Source organism: Trachurus japonicus, chromosome 19, assembly GCF_045865225.1.
Source record: "Trachurus japonicus isolate A0001 chromosome 19, Traja_1.0".
NCBI lineage: Eukaryota > Metazoa > Chordata > Actinopteri > Carangiformes > Carangidae > Trachurus > Trachurus japonicus.
This window is the reverse complement of record NC_140925.1, coordinates 22,669,556-22,689,397: the sequence shown is the minus strand read 5'-3', so window position 1 is coordinate 22,689,397 and position 19,842 is coordinate 22,669,556. Positions and strand designations below refer to the sequence as shown.

At 44.2% G+C, this 19,842-nt stretch overlaps 1 protein-coding gene across 7 annotated transcripts in view; it reads left to right on the top strand.

Moving 5' to 3' along the window:
- ankfn1b (ankyrin repeat and fibronectin type III domain containing 1b) overlaps positions 1 to 19,842 on the top strand; it is a 134,042-nt gene that overhangs the window by 108,558 nt on the left and 5,642 nt on the right. For all 7 annotated transcript variants that reach the window (XM_085761100.1, XM_085761104.1, XM_085761101.1 and 4 more), the window contains 11 exons: positions 3,120 to 3,339; positions 3,623 to 3,830; positions 6,986 to 7,183; positions 7,966 to 8,079; positions 8,278 to 8,375; positions 10,360 to 10,450; positions 14,307 to 14,414; positions 16,859 to 16,958; positions 17,212 to 17,344; positions 17,435 to 17,554; positions 17,736 to 17,951. In XM_085761100.1, coding sequence (XP_085617226.1) covers positions 3,120 to 3,339; positions 3,623 to 3,830; positions 6,986 to 7,183; positions 7,966 to 8,079; positions 8,278 to 8,375; positions 10,360 to 10,450; positions 14,307 to 14,414; positions 16,859 to 16,958; positions 17,212 to 17,344; positions 17,435 to 17,554; positions 17,736 to 17,951 — 1,606 coding nt within the window. The remainder of the gene's footprint in view (positions 1 to 3,119; positions 3,340 to 3,622; positions 3,831 to 6,985; positions 7,184 to 7,965; positions 8,080 to 8,277; positions 8,376 to 10,359; positions 10,451 to 14,306; positions 14,415 to 16,858; positions 16,959 to 17,211; positions 17,345 to 17,434; positions 17,555 to 17,735; positions 17,952 to 19,842) is intronic.

Sequence of the window (19,842 nt, the reverse complement as noted above, 5' to 3'; positions counted from 1 at the left end):
CAGACACTCACTTGTTAGGGCGGCATTTTGTCCAGCTTTTTTTAAACGTCTCCGTTTATTATGTGCCGTCCTTTGTCTTTCTGTAGGGTAGGGGGCATGTCATTGGGGAATGACATCCCTATCTCACGTGTAGGATGCTTCGTCTCTTTGAAAGCACATACACACACACACACACACCACGTTACACACTCCCTAATGTCGTCAGAGAGTGATGGGGCACCGTCCTGCCGACAGAAAAAAAGTTGTCTGTTCCATCTCAGGCAAATAACAATAAGCCCGGGGCTGGATTCCAATGGGCTTTCTCTTTGAAATGGGATACCGGCACATGCATTACAAATATATCTCTTGTTTTATCTTCCGGGCCAGGCCCATGGAAAAATTATTCCAAATACCTGCCGTGCTTTATCTGGAACCCTGGAATAGGTTAGGCCCAGCCGGGAACACGAGGATGTCTAAAATAAGGCCTCTATTACGGGATGGAGTGGAGATGGATGGGACGGAGCGGGAAGGGACAGGGATCGGGGGTATTTTAGGTGTATTGGCCCTGTGAAAAAGGGCTTGTTGCGGGGGCTTGGAGCTGCTTTAAAGTCTACAATGTGGGCCGCCGTCAGCTGTTGTATGAACTGCATGTGTTTGGGGGGAGGGTTTGTGTGTGTGTGTGTGTGTGTGCATGCTCGTGTGGGTTCACACGTCCATAGCGGAGCGGGAGTATAAATAACATTTTTCCTACAGATGTTCTCACCTTGACAAATCTGTTCTTGGCCTGTGTGATACTTCTTGGCATATGGCGTGATGGGCCCAAACTGACTGAACCTTTATTTACTTTCCTCAACCTGCCCCTGCTCCTGTTCAAGCCGTCACTTTTTAAGAACAACATTTACATTTTTCTGCTATTGAACTGATGCTGCTTTCCCAGAGCGACCGATAATAAGCAAGCGTTTCTCAAAGACTTGGAACAGGACACGCGTCGAGCGACAAACACGCTGAGGACTCAAATAATGACAAAGGTTACAGAAGAGGTCACTAAAAGCTGAAAGAAATAACTGCTTTCATTTAGATAAAATATTTAAATCACCCTAATTTTATTCTTTTGGTGAATAGATATCACAAAAATCTGATATAACCTACTTATTGAGGTTATTTATTACACCTTTTTACTTTTCAAGTACCTAAGCCTTCATAGTCATCCATAAAAATATGACTCAGAATTTAATCAAGGCCAGAAGTAAGATGTTAGGCAGACATATGAGAAATAGGAGGGAAATAGGGTGATAAAGGGAAACAGTGAAGGACCGAGAGCAAAGGACAGGAAAGGAGAAAAGCAGGGAGGTGAGGAGATGATAAAAGGGAGCTCATAAGATGTTAGAGAAAAGTGTTGAAAGTGCACCCTTTAGGAATTCACTTATCTCCCTGCCTCTGTTCGGTGAGACCCTTCACAGAGTCTATCACCATCGCCCCAAGAGTCCTGCTGACATTTCCTTCAGCGGCTGAGTGTGTGTGAACACCATGTACCAGACTCACCCCTAGAAAACTCACCATCATCTACATAGTTCCCATGGCAGAGCGGAGAGGGAGCAGCATAGTCATCATACCAGCGATGCCAAGACACCGGTAGCAAAGAGATGCTGTTTCAGAGCAGCACTGGCAAACCGGCGACCAGGCTGACGTTGCCAGCGCAGGATGACTCATATGCCAACATGGTGTCCATCTGGCAGATCAGTGTCATTTATCACCATGCCATAGATCAGTGCTTCTTAGCCAGGTTTTTGGACCTGCCTCCCCGGGGGACGCAGATCATTTTTGGGGGTTGTGGTATTAATAGGATTATAAACAATTATGTAAATCCACTATTAATTTGATAGTCATGTTTTGGACTCCCCTCATACAATCAGAAAAAACCTGAACGGCAAAATAAACCTTGATTTAGTTGTTGACCATCCTTCATACACAGTGTGTGATAGGAGGTCACGAGTGCTTCAGGGGGTTACAATCCAAAAATCCTGACACTCAGTGCCGTACATACTGTTACATCAACGCTAGGCATTAAATGTGTTTCAACTATTGATATGTGGAGCTGTTGTATAGTACAATGTGAGTCATGTGAGACACTGATGCCTCGGCACTTAAAACAGTAGTGCCACATTCAGATCTATGAATTTCTGCTGCTGTTTTCCAGAGCTCCAATCTAAACTTGGTTGCTGAATAGCCTGTCACCAAGAAACTGCTCAGCATGGGTCACCCCACTGAGTCACAGGTTTAGTTGTAACCACGGCGGCGTAGGTTCGAGTCCGGCCTGCACCCTGCTTTCTCTTCTTGGTTTTCCCGTTACTATCACAATAAAGGCAAAAAATAACTTGAAAGAGAAAAAGACAGTACTTGTCGTGCCAAATTTCCAGTCACCAGACCGTCACTGTTACATCAGGTCACTGTGGAGACTGAATGAACACTTTTCTTTTTTTTTAAGTGTTAATTTTTTAGACAAATAACACAAGACAGGTGTGGTAATAACAGGAGTTAAAGCAGTAGTTCCCAACCTTTTTTGGCTCGTGACCCCATTTTGACATCACAAATTTCTGGTGAGGGGCCATCAATCAAGCTCAATTTATATTTGAGAAGCTGAAAGTATGGAATACAGTTGTTTAACATTGTGTGTTTTTAATCATAATTTTAAAAAGAATAATAATAAATTGAAAAAATATTTTTATCAGTTTTTTTTTTTTTCAATTACTAGATATTTCAGGCGACCCCATTTGAATTCCAGGTGACCCTACGTGGGGTCCCGAAAACATGCGAGACAATACAAAATAACAGGTGCAACGAACGTGGAACATAATAACAGTAATAATGGTAATAGTAGTGAAAGGGTAATATTGATAGACTTGGCGAGTAGTAGAGGTAATAGAGTGTGGTGAGAGATTATATGATAATGATAGTTGTATTAATAACAACAATAACAGTACAGTAATAATAATATTTGAACAAACAAACACGAAGAGAGAGGGGAAAAAGGGGAATGAACACTTTTCTGAACCTAAATTCCTATCCTGTGTGAGAAGAGATCACGAAATGTCATATACATAAACCACCACCACCCCCCCCCCCACCTGTCTCTCCTCCAGGGCTGACTCTGCCAAGATGATGCAGCCCGCGAGGGGGGACCAGGCCCACCAGCCGGCCCCAGCCCGCAAGTCAGCCAGCCTGTCCTCGCCAAGCGCGGCTCGCCGCCTATACCGCAACTTGTCTGGAAAGTTCCGTGTGGGCACCAACCCCCCGGCCCTGGAGGACAGTGTGGTGTCAGGACGGGGAGGAGACAAGGAGAGGCTGCGCAAAACCACCATAGTAAGTCAGAGAGAGAGAGAAAGGGAAAAAATAACAAGCCCAGAAATATTGTAGTCTAAAAATAGTCAGCGAAAACATATAGACTTGGACAGAAAGTGAACCTCAGGTAATGAGATCACACAGCAAGAAAGTATAGAGAGAGAGGCATTGTGGGTATCTGCCGGGGGAGCAGGATGCACGTGATTACAATGCTGAATATTTATTGACAAAAGCTAAAATGAGTTTAAATACCACAATATGAGCTTTTCCATTCAACTCCATGTGAACCGTGTTTGTGTCCCAGTTCCAGAGTAACGAAGCTTTGTTTGAGGCGGTGGAGCACCAGGAGCTGGACCTGGTGCAGCTGCTGCTCTCCCAGTACAGTCTGGAAGAGCTGGACCTCAACACTCCAAACAGCGAGGGCCTCCTGCCGCTCGACATCGCCATCATGACCAACAACGTGCCCATGGCCAAGCTGCTGCTGAGGGCCGGAGCCAAGGAGAGTCCCCACTGTGAGTAGAGCTTCACTGTGTCACTGTTTCATTTCTGTCTGGAAGTTACTATACATCTAATTTGGTGATAGAGCCGAGAGCGGGGGCACACACACTGTATATCGTGCACAAACACCTACTTTCCTGAGCGTGTTCATTTTCTATAACTGATTAATACGATGGAATAAAATCTGAAACATATTTAAAAGGGAGGTCACGCAAAGCTCCTATTAAGCCCATTAGTACAGTCCATACAGAGATAAACACTACATGAAAGTGAGTGTACTCACTCTATTCATCTTTTGTTTTGTTTTATTCTACTAATAAAAGCAATGTTTCTCTCATGTATTCATATATTTGTATTTTTTCTTGTAAACATTGAGAAGCTTTTTCTTTTGCTAATATAACTTTGGCTCGCCTACAGGTGAGTCACACCATAGCAAATGCTTCCTTGGCTTTCGGCGGCGAGCTCCTTGATTGGCCCGATCCCTCGGGCCAATCGAATCCTGTGTGATATTTGGAAAAAGCTTCGGCGAGCTGTCCTCTGCCAATCACAACTTGTACCTTTTACAAGCTAATGATAGGAGTAAAAACCACATCTGTCACTCGCTGACAGATCTCTAATCATTTTGTTCCTCTGCAGCTCAGCATCGAGCCGATCGCTCAGTCACAACCTGCAACTGTTGTTGTGGAAGCCAGAGCTGCTGTCACAACATCAGCCCAAACCAAAGCTACCGCAGGTGTTGCCCGAGGCAACAGCGCACACACCACCAACAACACAACCCCGCCGTGGTGCATTCATCCGCACACTATTGACAAACTCACACACTTCTCTCTCTGTGTTTTCTTTTGGCAGCAAAAACATATTAAAGGCGATGAAGGGGTGGTAATCATGATGCAATATTAGTCATCTTCGTAAGCACTTTTCACTGTCTGTGATCTGCTGAGCCTCCGCTCCCTTCTTCTGTTAATGATTAGAACTCGCCAGTGAGGCTCCTCGGCTGTTTGTGTTTGTACTTGTGTGCACTCACACTCACACTCACTCACACACTTTTCCAAAGCTGAGCCAGACGTCTTATAAAGGTATCATTAAATTGAAAACACTTGAATGGAAAGTGGTGTTTACTGAAGTTCGCTCTTTGATTGTGCTCTCTCTCTCCAGAACCCAAATAACTCATGAGAGAGTGCAAGTGGTGTGTGTGTGTGTGTGTGTGTGTGAGCAAAAGAGAGAGAGAGTGAGAGAAGGAGAGAAAGAAAGGGAGAGAACAACGGCACATAAGGAAAGTAAAGGCTCGCCTTCTGTTTTTGTAAGCGTGTACTAATCAAACTCCATCTGAGGAGAATTGACATCAGAGACGCTGCAGACTTTTCCTTAAGCTCTGAAAGCAATTGATTTTGATGCTTATTGATATTTGCCATGCTTGACTTCACAGTGTGCCGTTACCACAGAGACAAGGGCAGACAAAGACAATCAAACAAATCTAAAAAGCAACTTCATAATCACGTTATAAATCCCTTGACGGCTCTCAATAGGACAAAGCGACTTTAATGTGCTGTTGAGGATCTCGGCCTTGATGTGAAATAAGGACAAATCAAGACACACGTACACACTGGTGACAGCATCTGGATCCATTTCTAAGCCTAGAAGGGGCTGGAAATGTAAATCAACGTGAACCTTGAGTAGTTATCCGTCCAGGGGGATAGCGAGCAATAATCCTAACTTAAACCTATCGACCTTCAAACTCTTCAAGCTCCGAGCCACGTTTCGCCTCCTCCTCCTCCTCCTGGAAGTGACAAACGGCCTTCGGGGTCTTCACACGAGTGGCCGAAGAGAACAACAAAACTGACACCCAGAGAAGACGCCGGGATTCAAAGAGAAGCTCGCAGCCACCGAGGAGACACCGAGAGAGCCGCAGAATTAAACACCCAGATGGACATTTTGACACGGAGCTTTAAACTTACTGTCAACAGTGGAATCTAACGCTCAACAGTGGAATCTACAATGAACAAACACAGACCACACAGACTAAACACAGACACACACCAGTCCCAAACACTCCAAGAATGACCAGCCACCAAAGAAGAAGTACAGTACGCTACTGTCCTTTGTGACCTTACCAGCTTTACATTACCTGTTGTGCGCTTGTATGTGTGCGTTCGCGATCGCCGTGACGAATGTGAGCCCTTTGATCTTTGTGTTACGCCGCCGCCGCCGACCGCTCAGCCATGATTAGAATATTTTCATTGGGTGTTACATCTCATCTACTATAGTGATGTGTTTTTTGTTTAAGTAAACATCATTGTTCACATTGTTTTAGTAACACCCTACCCCCTTTGAGAAAAACATTCCTCCGACGGCTGTGGTATACGATATAAATAGACCAGTTATACACATTTTTCCACAGGTTTCGCAGAAAAATAGTTTTACAATGGCCGTTTAAAACGACGTCCATGCATGTTCCCACCATTTTGTGCTCCCCGTATAACCGCATATGAAGCATACTCCTCCCTCTCTCACTCCTCTTACTTTCATTGCCCCATTTTCTGTGTCATTTTCTCGGTGATGTCATCTCTAAAGAGGGACTGCTTAGTTACATTAAATGAAGTTTATTGAGGAATCTGCCGCAGCATTTTGGCAAACAAAGATATTAAAAAAGAAGTGGCCTGCAAAAGCAATTTGCGACATCGCAGGCGATTCCTCGCAATATCAGCGTGGCCACGTGCAGCGTCGAGAAGCGCTCAATCAAAGAAGAAGCCAGCACAATATTGACTTCTCTGATTGAGCTCGTAAATTACGCCGTAATGAACGCAGTTTTTGTTCTAGTAGATTTAATAGTTCGAATCGAGAAAGTAAAGTTTGTACAGGAAAAAAAACGTCTTTTAATTAAGAACTTTCACTATCGTCGTTTCACATTCACAGTATTCTGCAGAGTTACTCTTTGGATCTCGGTTGGAAAAACAGCCCGCTCCAATTTATAGCCCAGCATTGCTAAGCTTTGACGTCTGTTTACCAACTGTTTTTATGTGTGAATATAAAAGTATTTTCTGGATGTCAGAGTCATTTTAAAATAATGGAGTCACTTTGTGTGCCTAAGGGTAATGAAACTTTTCTCTTAATACAGTGGGCATGACTTGGTTTTTTCTCTCTCGCCGTCTTTCCCATGTGTTTCCTTTAGTTGTGAGTCTGGAGGGCCGAGCGGTGCACTTGGCCACCTTGGTGCAGGAGGCTGAGCAGCGGGTGTCGGAGCTCCAGGCCCAGGTGCGGAGCGAGGGTCCCTGCGAGCGGGAGGGATCGGACCGGGAACGGCAGCTGAAAGCCTGGGAGTGGAGGCTCCGGCTCTTCAGACGCATGCAGACGGGCTTCGAGCACGCCAGTAAGCCTGCAGGGCAACTTTGATGTTGCAGAGATTTTTTCACATGTTGAACAGTTGGGAGAAGTTTGCCGCTCAGATCATTGCAGCAGTCGACCAGTCGTCTTTGCTTTTCTTTTTTTTTCTTTTTTTTGTTCTTGCACCGTTTTACTCTGCTGGCATTCTGTCTGGGCTGAGTTAAATGCTTCCACACTGGGATGCCTAGCAGACAACTGTGTGTGTGTGCAAACATAACGCGCCTGTATTCCTGCTTTAATTTTTTTATAGGCATTTCATGACACGCTTAGTGGCAGGGTAGACAGCCACCCCGTGAAAGCAGACACGCTCACACACACACACACACATACACACTCCTCCTCTTCCTCCCCAGCCAATCTGCACTTTGATGTGAAAAAGATCTTTCCCTACTTTATAATTCCACGCGCTCATGTGAGAGATACGTTGTGTGAACATGGATGGAAATTACACACCACATGTCAAAAAGATGTTTACGGAGTTATATTCACAATGGCGCTCAGTGACATCCTCAGTATTGATTCAGTTGACATTAATTTGTGAAGATGGCAGATCAGACGTTATTGTCGTTTCCATCCATTACCGACTGTGAAGTGCTTCCATTTCGCAGGCATCTGCTACTAGACGCTTTTTCAAACGTTTCACACCTCTTTTAGTCTCTCCCTTTACAGTGTCACAATATGCAGCATAGCGCCTCAGTCTGCTGGTGTTTACCCGTCCGTCTCTCTACGTATTTACTTGGCCATCTTTGTGTCTCCCTGCCTCCTCAGACCCTCCAGACGCTCCCAGTGCTGTCCGCCTGTCTGTCAGCAGCAGCACCAGTCTGAGGGTGGACTTCCAGGAACCTCTCTGTGTCAACTCTGCTGTGGTTACCAAGTACAAAGGTCAGCCACTGCTTCATTTACATTCAGCGTCACAGTGTGTAAAGCTGTGACGCTAAACAAGATGTCAAAACCTTTTTATAGTGTTTGAAAAATAATGCCTTCTGAGATTTGACTGATATTAATTTATGTTTTTATTCTCAACATTTATATAAAGATGTTAAAAAGTGTTTCTTTATGTGGCTGTGTGTGTATTTGCAGTGAGCTGGAGCAGTGCTCCATCCCTCAGTCCTTTACTGGGTGAGATTGTGGTAGCCGACACCACTCTGCTGCAGTGCAACATCACTGGACTCCTTTCTGTGAGTCCTGCCAGAATCTCTGTCTTCCACCGTGTTTCTGATTCTGATGTAATGTAATGTCTGTCTGAAATGCTGCACCAGTATTAAAGTAGATCAGTCAGTCAGTCAGTATGAATCAGAGGGAATCTTTTGTTTCAGATTCTGGATCTTATTGTTTCGCATTTAAATAAATCTCTTCAATGCGATGCTGTCAAGAGGTAACACCAGGAGCTGCTAAACTGAGAATAAATTTGACTTATTTTGAAAGTTTCCTGGATAGAACAAGTATCCATGTGTATTTATCGTCCCTTACACCCACGCACATAAAACAATCTTCACATCAAGTTCTTCTAGGAGACTTATTTCCTATGCTCCTACCTCGCTCTCTAACAACTAGCAGATAAAAAGACTACACTCATGATTTATATGGTAGTTTATGGGTGACAAAGCAACACAAAGAACCACTAAACTCTAGCTTCTCCAGCTGTTCGTGCTGACCGATAAAAAATTTAGAAGCTATTCTCCCACATTAAGGCCCCTGATATTATTTACATGGGGGCTTGAGGTGTTTGCTTAGGCGACATTTGAAGGCATTTCCCCAGTGACTCTTCTTTATTACATACATCAACCCCGACACACAAGTCGTCCTCAGCATCAATCGCAAAACGATGGGGGGGAAAGACTTATGGCCCTGTTCAAGACACAATTGGTCAACATGGCTTATTTGTTTTTTGAAAGTCTTGGCTCCTGACCATTCATAAGCAACAGTTGCAAAACAGCCTCCAAAATGATAAAAAGAGCAGCTTGGTTGCCTGCCACCTGATTTATGTTTGGCATTTTTAAGCGGGCACATAGACAAATGGACACTCCACTGGTTGTTTGTTATTGTGTGGGAGAGAAGAACCCCCCCACCCCTCTGCTTTAAGACCCCCGCTGCCAGCCAAAGCTCAGTCCTGTCACATGACAGGGGTCAAGGCGAGGTCAGGAAGTGTCGGCGGCTGGTTTGATTGATCTGGCTGAGAAAGGAGAAGCATAGGCCTGCTGTCTGCACACTGGGCATGGAGACAGACAGAGCTTCTTGATAGACCCTTCACCCTTCCACACACACGCATATACACACTCACACACACGCATATACACACTCACACACACGCATATACACACTCACACACAGCAAGAGACAGATGCTAGGGATGTCACAATGACTTGTTTTCGCATGTAACGATTACTTGTTTTCACAATTAATCACGGTATTAAACGCCACAATTATTTAATCGTAAAGGTTCCTAAATACCGTCACTTTCCAAAAAAGATTATGTCGGAACCATGTCGGCAGATCAGCGCAACTCACACGGAATGTAAACAAAGTTACACAACATTATGAACGATATGAATCATCACCTGCGAATAACCACCTGGCTTTGTACCCCAGAGTAAAGGTACATACACAGTAACTGGCATAAATTATGTTAATGTCAATTTACCTAACGTAACACTGAACTGGTAGGAATTTAAATGTTAGCGCCTCATTTGTAGAAAAAAAAGATTTAAAAAACCTTCAAACATTTCCTCTGAAGGATTAATAATTGGTCCTATATTAATAGATACTTAAAGGGACAATGAGGAGTTTGTATTTGGTTATAAAAAAGTCTCACATTAATGTGGATGAAACTATGTTACCCACTTGTTAATGGCTATTAATTTGTTTATATAATTAGTAACGCAATATATATTGACTATATTTGATTTTACACATTCATAGTGTTGTAAAATTATTGAATATAATAATCGTGATACCAAGAACATCTAAAATCGTGACATCCCTAACAGATGCACTTATGCATATATACAGTATATATATATATATATATATATATATATATACTGTATATACTGTATATATATATACTGTATGTTTTTACACCTATCTATGATTTGCAGATGCATTCTCTGTTTCTCTCGTTCCTCAACATTGTGCCTCAACTGTGGTGTCTTGTCCGTCCAGGGGAACTATTACTACGTCCAGGTGTCGGCCTACAACATGAAGGGCTGGGGGCCTCCACTAGTTTCCACTCCTGCCTGCGCTGCGCCTTCCAGTAAGTCCCCGCTTTGTGATCACACGTGTGTATGTTCACGTTATGTGCTTAAATTTTTTTTACATAAAACAAAACATAAAACATCCAGTTAACAACAGCTCCAAACAAGTGGCCCTGAAGGGTTTTGGCTGGCCCCACTAAATTAACACCAGTGTAAAAGAGTTTTCACACAGGACATAGCTGAAAAATGTGTGTGTGTTATGTTATGTTGTGTGTGTGTGTGTGTGTGTGTGTGTGTGTGTGTGTGTGTGTGTGTGTGTGTGTGTGTGTGTGTGTGAGTGTGTGTGTGTGTGTGTGTGTGTGTGTGTGTGTGTGTGTGTGTGTGTGTGCGCGTGTGCGTGTGTGTGTGTGTGTGTCCTGCATGAATGATACAATCTCTCATAGCTTTCCCACACATTAAGGGACTTGGACATCACATCATTTCACATCCATTCAATTGATTTGGTTATTCCAACATCATTCCAGCGTTGCTTTGACAATATTAGGGTGGTGGGGGGTGGGGTTGGGGGGTGGGGGGGTGACAGCTGGGCCCTCCACTGCCAGCAGGCTGGGTGGGTTTTGGGACCCCCACTGCGGACGTCAGTGAGTGTAACCATAGCCTCAGGATGGTGTTTGGGGCTGGCTGGCACAAGAAGCTGCCCGAGTTCAGCCAAGAAGTTAACCGTGAAGTCATGTGCAACAACAGCTGAGGTGTTGACTCACCACAGCAGCTCCGACTCCCGCTGCCCCCCACACCCCCTCACCCCCACCCCACCCCCATCTATCTATCTATCTATCTATCTATCTATCTATCTATCTATCTATCTATCTATCTATCTATCTATCTATCTATCTATCTATCTATCTGTCTATCTGTCTATCTATTTGTAGACTATGAGATACATTTCTGTATTGATAAGTCAATTAATTCATGTATGTGAAATGATAGCGCGTGTGTGTATTTGTGATCTATGAAATGATCTCCTGATCACTGTTTGTCTGCAGCTTGTAAAGTCTGCACAGTTGCTACACACCTACTATAAGAGAGTGAACATAGGTACTGTGATTGTGGGTGTGTTGGCACACTCATTGCACATCTGGGGAACACATGGACATGTTTGTCCTCATCAGCACACCATGTTTTTCAGCAAGTGTGCATGTGTGTGTATGTGTGTCTTCATTTTAAGAACTGGGCTTTCCCTCTCTTTTTTTCTCTACTGTCCACCTCCCTCCCTCTCACAGAGCTAATTTCGATGTTGCGTGTTTGTGTTTTCCATTTGGGCCTACCACTGGAAATATTTGCATGTCTGTGCTGTAGCGCGCGGCGCGGCCCCAACAGTGGGGGCCTTATACCGGCCCATGGACGCCCATTAAAGGGCCCGCTTGTCCTGTCGGGACAGGCACCTTTCCGGGAATAGAGCTCACCGTGTTTCAGCCCCACGCGCCCTCCGGGGGGCTCCAGGAGAGGGAGTCGGGGTGGGGGTGACGGGGGGAATGGGGGGGGCTGAGGGGGGGGGGTTATCGCTGACACATCCTCCAGTGAGCAAGCAGGGATGCTGGCTGGTTGGTCAACACTGAGTGCAGAGTGCAGAATGCTTTGACCAGTCGTTTTCTGCAGAGCTGGTCATCTGTGAGAAGGAAGAGAAGCTGTGTGTGTGTGTGTGTGTGTGTGTGTGTGTGTGTGTGTGTGTGTGTGTGTGTGTGTGTGTGTGTGTGTGTGTGTGTGTGTGTGTGTGTGTGTGTGTGTGTGTTTCAGTGCTTTTCTTTTTTTAATTGATGTTTATGTCAGACAAATACAAATAAATACCTGTTACGGGGTTCGCAAGTCTGGAAAGTATGGAAAATGGAAACTATTCTATGGAAATATATTTATTTTATTTATCTTATCTTGGTTCGGTTTTATCTGAAGTTATTTGGGTTAACTATTTTGTATGTGCTATTGTATTTAGCTACAATCTCCTGGAAATTATTTGGTTGCATAATGGCATACACATTCAGAATAATGAAAACAAGATAAATTGCATGCTTTTTTTATATTATGCACATCTATTTACTTAAATATCACAAATTATTTGATTTTTTTTACCGAGAAGTCTGGAGATTAGGGTCTGGAAAAAGTATGGAATTTGGAAAATTCAAATGTGTAGGAACCCTGCTGTTACCTTGTTGCAGTTACATGGATAAGAGAAACATCTTGTGTGCATTTATCAGTACCTGCCTTGTCTTTTTTTTTGTTTTCCATACAAACGTTTTCTGATGGAGCATCACTTAGTGTATCTGTACGACTATGAAAGAGAAACACAAAACAAAGACACAAAGAGAAACAAAAGAATAGTAGGAGTCAGATGTTGCATTACAGTGATCGAGTCTTTTGCTTGTGGAGGCAGTAGCACCATGTGTGGTGTCTTACTTTCCTAACTGACACTGGGCCAGCCCCACTGTGTTTGTGTGTTGGACTACATGCGTGTGTGTGTGTCTCTGTGTGTGTGTACTGACATCTCAGCCCAAATATGTGCGGGGCAGCCAGTTGCACTGGTGCTCAGTGGGTCTGTCCGTCAGCCAACCACAGCTTTCTCACACTGGGGTGGGTGCTGTTTCCTATAGTACACACACACACACACTGGACCTGTTTGAGAAGCGGTCCGTCTCACACACCTCACACTCCTACGATTGGAATCCTCAGGAACAGGGCCAGGCCCAGGATTTTTGGGGTCCCGGGGAGAATTTGACCCCCCCTACCCCCCCACCCCCTCTCTCCACCAATGACCTCAGCCAGAGTCCCACTGATGTATGCGTCAACACGGTGTAGCCGTACAATAGTGAAAGTGTCAAATCAGCCAAGTATAATCTAGACAACTGTTATTTTTACTACAATGAAAACCACGAATAGAAAGAAAATATATTAACATGTATTTTTGAGTTTTTCATAACCAGAGTGGTCTCTGGGAGCTCGTTTCTGAGAAGTGTGATTCTGACGCATGCTTCAAATGAACAGGTTTTCCATTTAAGTTCAAACAAGAAGTCAAGTTTATTTTCATCTCAGCAAAGTTATTGCTCCATGGTCCATAGATCTAGGTACAGCAATTTCAAATAAACCAAATGATGGTGATGTACTCAAACATTCCACTGTGAGCACAACACTAGCCAAAAACTACGCTTCACTCAGTAGCAATCTGTCTGCAATACTGTACAAATCTTAAAACCCTTGCACACCACAAAAACAAGTAGAGGACTCTGAGAGGTCAACACTGACTGACGTGTCTTTAGTCATACAAGAAGAATAAGGACGTGTCTTTCCTCTAGTTAAGTGCAAATTGTTATTTGGATTTCATGATAAATACTGAGAAAACTATAATAATATAATGAGCTGTACCACGGTCTGTCGTGATATATTGCTTAACCAACCATATTCCTATTGTAAAGGTTAATTGGGGTTTCTATTTCACAGTGATACATTTTTAAGAAGATATACACTTTATCTATCAAGAATAAATCACATTGTCACAATCATTTCATGAAAAGAGGTTCAAAATATATATTTTATTCCAACTTGATGGGAAACATTGTATATTGATATTATATCATTTGATAATTGGAACTGCACAGTTTTGCAAACATTAGAGAAATTCAATTTTGTTTCACAAAAATGTCACCCTATTGGTGTCGCGAGAATAAAGGCTGTTGACATCATCAAAGTCAGCAGCAGCCATGGATGTCTGTACTGAGTGAGTTCAGTGGTGAGTTGAAGTTACTTGCACGGTTGAAAAATAACAGGACACACACAGCAGGTCTATATCTGTGCTATGAATCTTGAAAAAAGAAAGAAAATCTGCATGGTCACTCCTCTGACAGTGTCTTTGTTCCTGTGTGTCTGCAGGCTGGAGGGACATCGACGGCCGGGCTCCGCGGCAGAGAGGCCAGAAGGAGGCGTTAGACCAGCTACTGGGCCAGATAAAAGAAGCTCACCGCCACTGTGTCTGCCACGGTATCAACAACTTTTTGATCGATTCCTTGAGCATGTTTACCTACAAGGCTGAAGGGGGTAACACGAGAGCTGTAGAAGTTTGCGTGACGGTTTGTTGACCCCTGGAGAAACCCGAGCCTTGAAACCCGACAGTGATAGTGACTTGATGCACTCATTGAACTAAATGTGAGCACATGTTATATCCACCATAGTATACATCTAAAACGGCCATTGGCTTTAACTATGGAATTACATGCAGTAAATTCTTAGGTAGAATAACAACTTGAGACTACATGACTACTAATACACTTGACCCTAACCTTAAGATCAGTGCTGGTATCAGTTGAAGTGAAGCTGAAGCTGAAGTGAAATGTAGCCTGACCTGTGGTATGAGCTCCTGACATTAACCTGAGCTTCTGTCGTTTTCACTACGCCTGTCAAGTTTTAAACAAACACATCTGAATTTTTGAGCCTACCGTCTAGTTCATGTTTCAGAAATATTCTCGGTGTAAACAAACACCGACGCGAGCTACGGAACGGTTCGGCTCGCAGGTGGAAGCCATCTCTCCAATTGCTGTGTTTCATCTCACCTTGACAGACACTTTACAATCTCAGGCACGACAAGTACTTTGGGGGGCCGCACACCCCTAAGACAGCATGCCACCTCAAAAATAATACCCTCCCCCCTCCCGTGTCTCAGCGAGACCTCCACCCCCTTATGCGTCTTTCCATGACTCAGCCCTTCCTCTGTTGAAAACTTCTCTCTCTCGTTCTCTCTCTCCCTGTGACAAAATGCAGATCGACCTCTCTCACACTCAAGCTGTTTATATCTCCAAACACTGCTGGCTGTAAGTCGCTCCTATAAGTGTCAAAACCTGTCCACGCTGACTTCTCAGCATGACGGCAAACTGCATTAAGCGTCGAGCAAGTCACCCCCCCCCCCCTCACACACCCACGCGCCCCAAAACACACTCGCCCCACTTACTATTGTCCACTGTGGCCAGACCGTATTTTTGCCACAGAGCGAGACGCAGCATAATAGTCAGTATTGAGTGGCTCTCGCTTCTTCAGGCGGCGACTGATTGAGCTTGAGAGTTGAGGCACGGTAGCCGAGGTGGCGTGTCCCGGGGTCATGTTTGTTATTTCTGTAAGAGAAAAGTCTTGGGCTGGAGTCGGGACAAGGCATAAATTAACACTGACTACTGCTGCACCCCCGCCCCCCCACCCCACACACACACACACACACACACACACACACAGCCCGCCAGTCGTCCTGTCTACTGTCCATACATATACACACTGGAAGATAGACAGGCAGACACATAGATACACATGTACACGTACAGACACAAATATTCATGTACATGCTCACTTTCAACCCTCTCCCACATGACCCCCACCCTCCTGTCGCAGCCCGTGCCACCTTCTCCCTCTTGTCCAAACACTATTAATTAAACTTTGAAAGAGGCCTTGACTAACACAGGCAGTCGGCCCTACTTGTCTGTCTTACTCAGTGTCAAACAGGGACTGAGGCCAGGAGGACTGGAGCTCAACAGACTCGCAAGTGGAGAGAAATTTGGGTGAGGTGAGAGGGGTCGAGGGGCGCTGTTTTCTCTCGTTACTCCACCTCGACTCTTCCACCTGAAGAGAAAATGAGTTCTTTTCGGGTCCTGAATGGGGGGATTTATTGACTTTAAGTGGCCTGGGGCTGGAGTAAGATCACCTGGGAGGGGAGGGGGGAATCTGTGGAGGTTTTGGGACTCGAGGTTTTCTAATGAGTTGGGAGGTGCGTTATCTCACCAACAGGCGCCCACACAAACACACACATACATATATACACACACACACACCTCCCTCTCTCGCCTCCAACCCCCTCCAGGCCCACTAAAAATAAACATGTCCCCACAGACTTAACTGACCTCCCTGTCAGTGAGTGGCAAAGGGTTAAGACACATACAGACACACACACACACAAATTACTACAGCTCCTTGGCTCCACTCGTATGGCCGTAGCTCAAGACATGCCATGCTCCAGCAGCTATAGTATGTGCAGGTAAACACACACACACACATATACATACACACAGTTAGTGTTCCTCTGGGACTTGAGAGCTAGTGGTTCCCTCAAGGCCCATAGTCTGCTGCTGGCAGCCAGCATGACTGTCAAATGGTGCCGCGCCACTGGAGCGCATGAAATGTCGAAAAACATTCCCCTCTAACCGTGTTGTTGGACGTGTCAAGTCTGTTGTCAATTAAGTAACGGGCTGTCACTGGGAGAGATGTGTCCACAGTCTGTCAGGACGGAGGTATTCATTGGTGTTGGAGAGAAAATCGGACCGAGTGGCCTGATTTTCAGCATCAAGAGTCTCAGTATATTCGCTCAAAACAAGTAATCTGATTCACTTATTCCGTCGCTGTGTGAGATTAACTAAATCCTCCCTCTGTTCTCTGTCTCGTCCACACAGAACAGTGCAAAGCTCCACCGCAAGGCAGGAAGCACTCGGTGTCCAAAAGCCTGCGCCACCTCTTCCAGACCACCAGCAAATTCGTCAAAAGCTTAAAAAGGTTCATCATCGCTTTGGTTCTGACTTTTCTTCCCCCTTTGTGAATGAAATTGTAAATGCTTGTCCATGTCTTCTTGTTTTTCATTGAGGATTCATGCTGCACAGAACATGTGATAGTCGTTATTGAATATCAGTAATGATGTGTCATGAGCAGTAAAGTTTCAGGTCCAATTATCACATTTTAATGATGTGTATTCAGTTTGCTGTAACGGATGTATCTGTAACACGTGTCCTTCTCCTCTGCTCCTCTCCAGAGGTCTCTATCTAACCTCCATATTCTACAGAGATGATAATGTGTTGGTTACGCCAGAGGACCAAATTCCCATTGTGGAGGTTGAAGATTCCTACTCCAGCTCACTCATGCAGGACTTCCTTTGGTTTACCAAGGTACACAGACAAACTCAGAGGAAGAGAGAAAACAAAAAATGTAATCCTACTGATTAAAACAACAGAAATAATTGGATGGTTTTTGTTTAGGTGTCCTACTTGTGGGAGGAGATTCCCTGGCTGCAGCAGTGTCTCAGTCCGTCCCAGTCGTCGTGTTCCTGTACTCTGCAGACCCGCCTCAAGATGCTCCAGGCTGTGTCCCATCTACAGGTTTTACAACGCTCAGCAGACTTAACCTCAGTGTTTCAAACTATGTGTAATGGAAATTGTGGCAGTTGTGGTAACTGTGACCTCATGATCTCATAGTCTGAGAGATTTTAGGGAATATATACTCCCCCATATGTTTTTGTTCCCTCTGTTGTTAACTTTATTATCTGATGTGTTTTCTCAGGGAATGCTGGGAACACAGGACCTTGGTCAGGTGTATCTCGAGCCAATCAAAGACAAGCATGGTAACGCCCTGCTGGTGCTGCTAAAGGACATGAGCTCCTGCCCCAACCTGGATGGGGTACGGTGGACACAGCTCTGTAAACTGCAGCTCCAACGCAAGTCTATCTCCTCCCCTGAAGAGCCCACCGCATTGGACATGCTTCTCATCACACTCCATGTGAGTCCAACTGGAAAGAGATTCTCAGTTTTGGAAAATCGGTTATTTTAGCTTTTGTTTTGGAGACAGGCCGTTTCCACAGCATTTAAGGAATGGTAGGAGGGTTTGTCAGCAGCGGTTATGGTTTTTATCAGGCTCATTCTTTGCATTTTTTCTGTTACCCGGAGATTTAGCAAGATGAAACAGCATAATGTCAGGCACTTTGTCAACAACAAAATGCCCAAAATCACTGGAAAACATTTATTTATTGAAATTGCTGTAATGTTTTTAAACTCCCATTCACAGAAAACCAGTAAACATGAGGCTCCGTGGCTGAGACAATAGGACAGTAAATTGAAATGTGCTTCCAATTACGAGTGCTGCTTGTGCAGACACTCTTTATTTAGACAAACATTAATCATCATGACTCTCCGCTCCCATTTGCCACCTCCTTTCTAAGAACACATATTGAACTGACTCACCATTATATTAATTAAAAAGCCAGATTTCAGGTCAAATCTTGAATCCCTTCCAGCCCAACATGAATGTTAATCATCTTTAATTTCAAAACTGCCCACAGAGGCTCTGGTATTTTGATGTGAATTTCAGCGTGGTGGACATGATGATGATAATCTAACTAATTGTTGTTGTTTTTCGTTTTGTAACTAACACTGTGTGGCTTTTGTGTTCACGACGACTACAATCTGGAACCAAACCACAAGTTGATTTTGTCTATACAGCCCGGTAAACTTGATACCATTGTTGCAACGCTGTTTTGTCTCCAGTGCAAAGTCAGTTTGTCCTTGTGGTTCCAAAACAATAGTGGAGACTCCCTGTGGCAAAACCACAGTTGACTGAAATATTTGTTTTGTGGCCAGTTATGAACAAATTGTATGATGAAATACTTAAAAATGTGCTGATCGGCCGATTTTGCAGTACTGACTTCCACTTTAAACACGTTGGATCAACTCTGGACTGAAGCGTATCAAGAACTAAAAACAGGAAAATAAGGAGAAAAAAAAGCTCTATCGTTTAAAGAGGAACTAAGCAGGATTTTCCTGTGGCTATGCTACATTTTTACATTAATTAGAAAGTTCTGGAATAATTGTGCTAGTTAACTGCATGACTTGTGACTTGTTAGAGTGAGAATGGAGTCTCTCTACCTTCCACCTCATCTCATGGTTGAAAACCAGCCTAGCAACATCAGTGTAGCACCTGGCCGCCGCCCCGGTGTCCCAGCTCTCGTCTCTGCACACTGCGACACAAACACGCTCCGTAACCCTCAATCTTTTGTTTATGACAGTTTAAAGGGATAGTTCACTCAAAATTCAAATTGCACTCATTATCTACTCACCCTCATGTGGACTAAGGGCTGGGAGAAGTTTCAGAGTCCTCCGTGGCTTCTCTGAGTTACAGGGGGTCTCGGCGTAGCAGTGCATGTCCATATAACGGTTGCAAATGGATACCAACTGTCTTCGTAACAAAAAGACACACCAAAAAACATCCAAATACCTCCATGCTGCTCGTATGTAATGTCCGTCTTGTATTGAAGCCCCGAAATGCGAAATTGTCCCGAAAAAAAAAAAGTCTATATTTCAAGCTTGTTTGTAGCGGAAGCTCTTCTTCCTGGTTCGTCCAAATTGGACGAAGAAAAGTGGTATCCATTTGCAACCGTTATATGGACATGCATTGCTACGCCAAGACCCCCTGTAACTCAGAGAAGCCACAGAGGACTCTGAAACTTCTCCCAGCCCTTAGTCCACATGAGGGTGAGTAGATAATGAGTGCAATTTGAATTTTGGGTGAACTATCCCTTTAAGACTACACAAATATACATGTCGTAATATCGTATAATCATATATGTTATATAATGTTATCCACCGCTCCATGGATTGATTTATCGCCGGCTTTG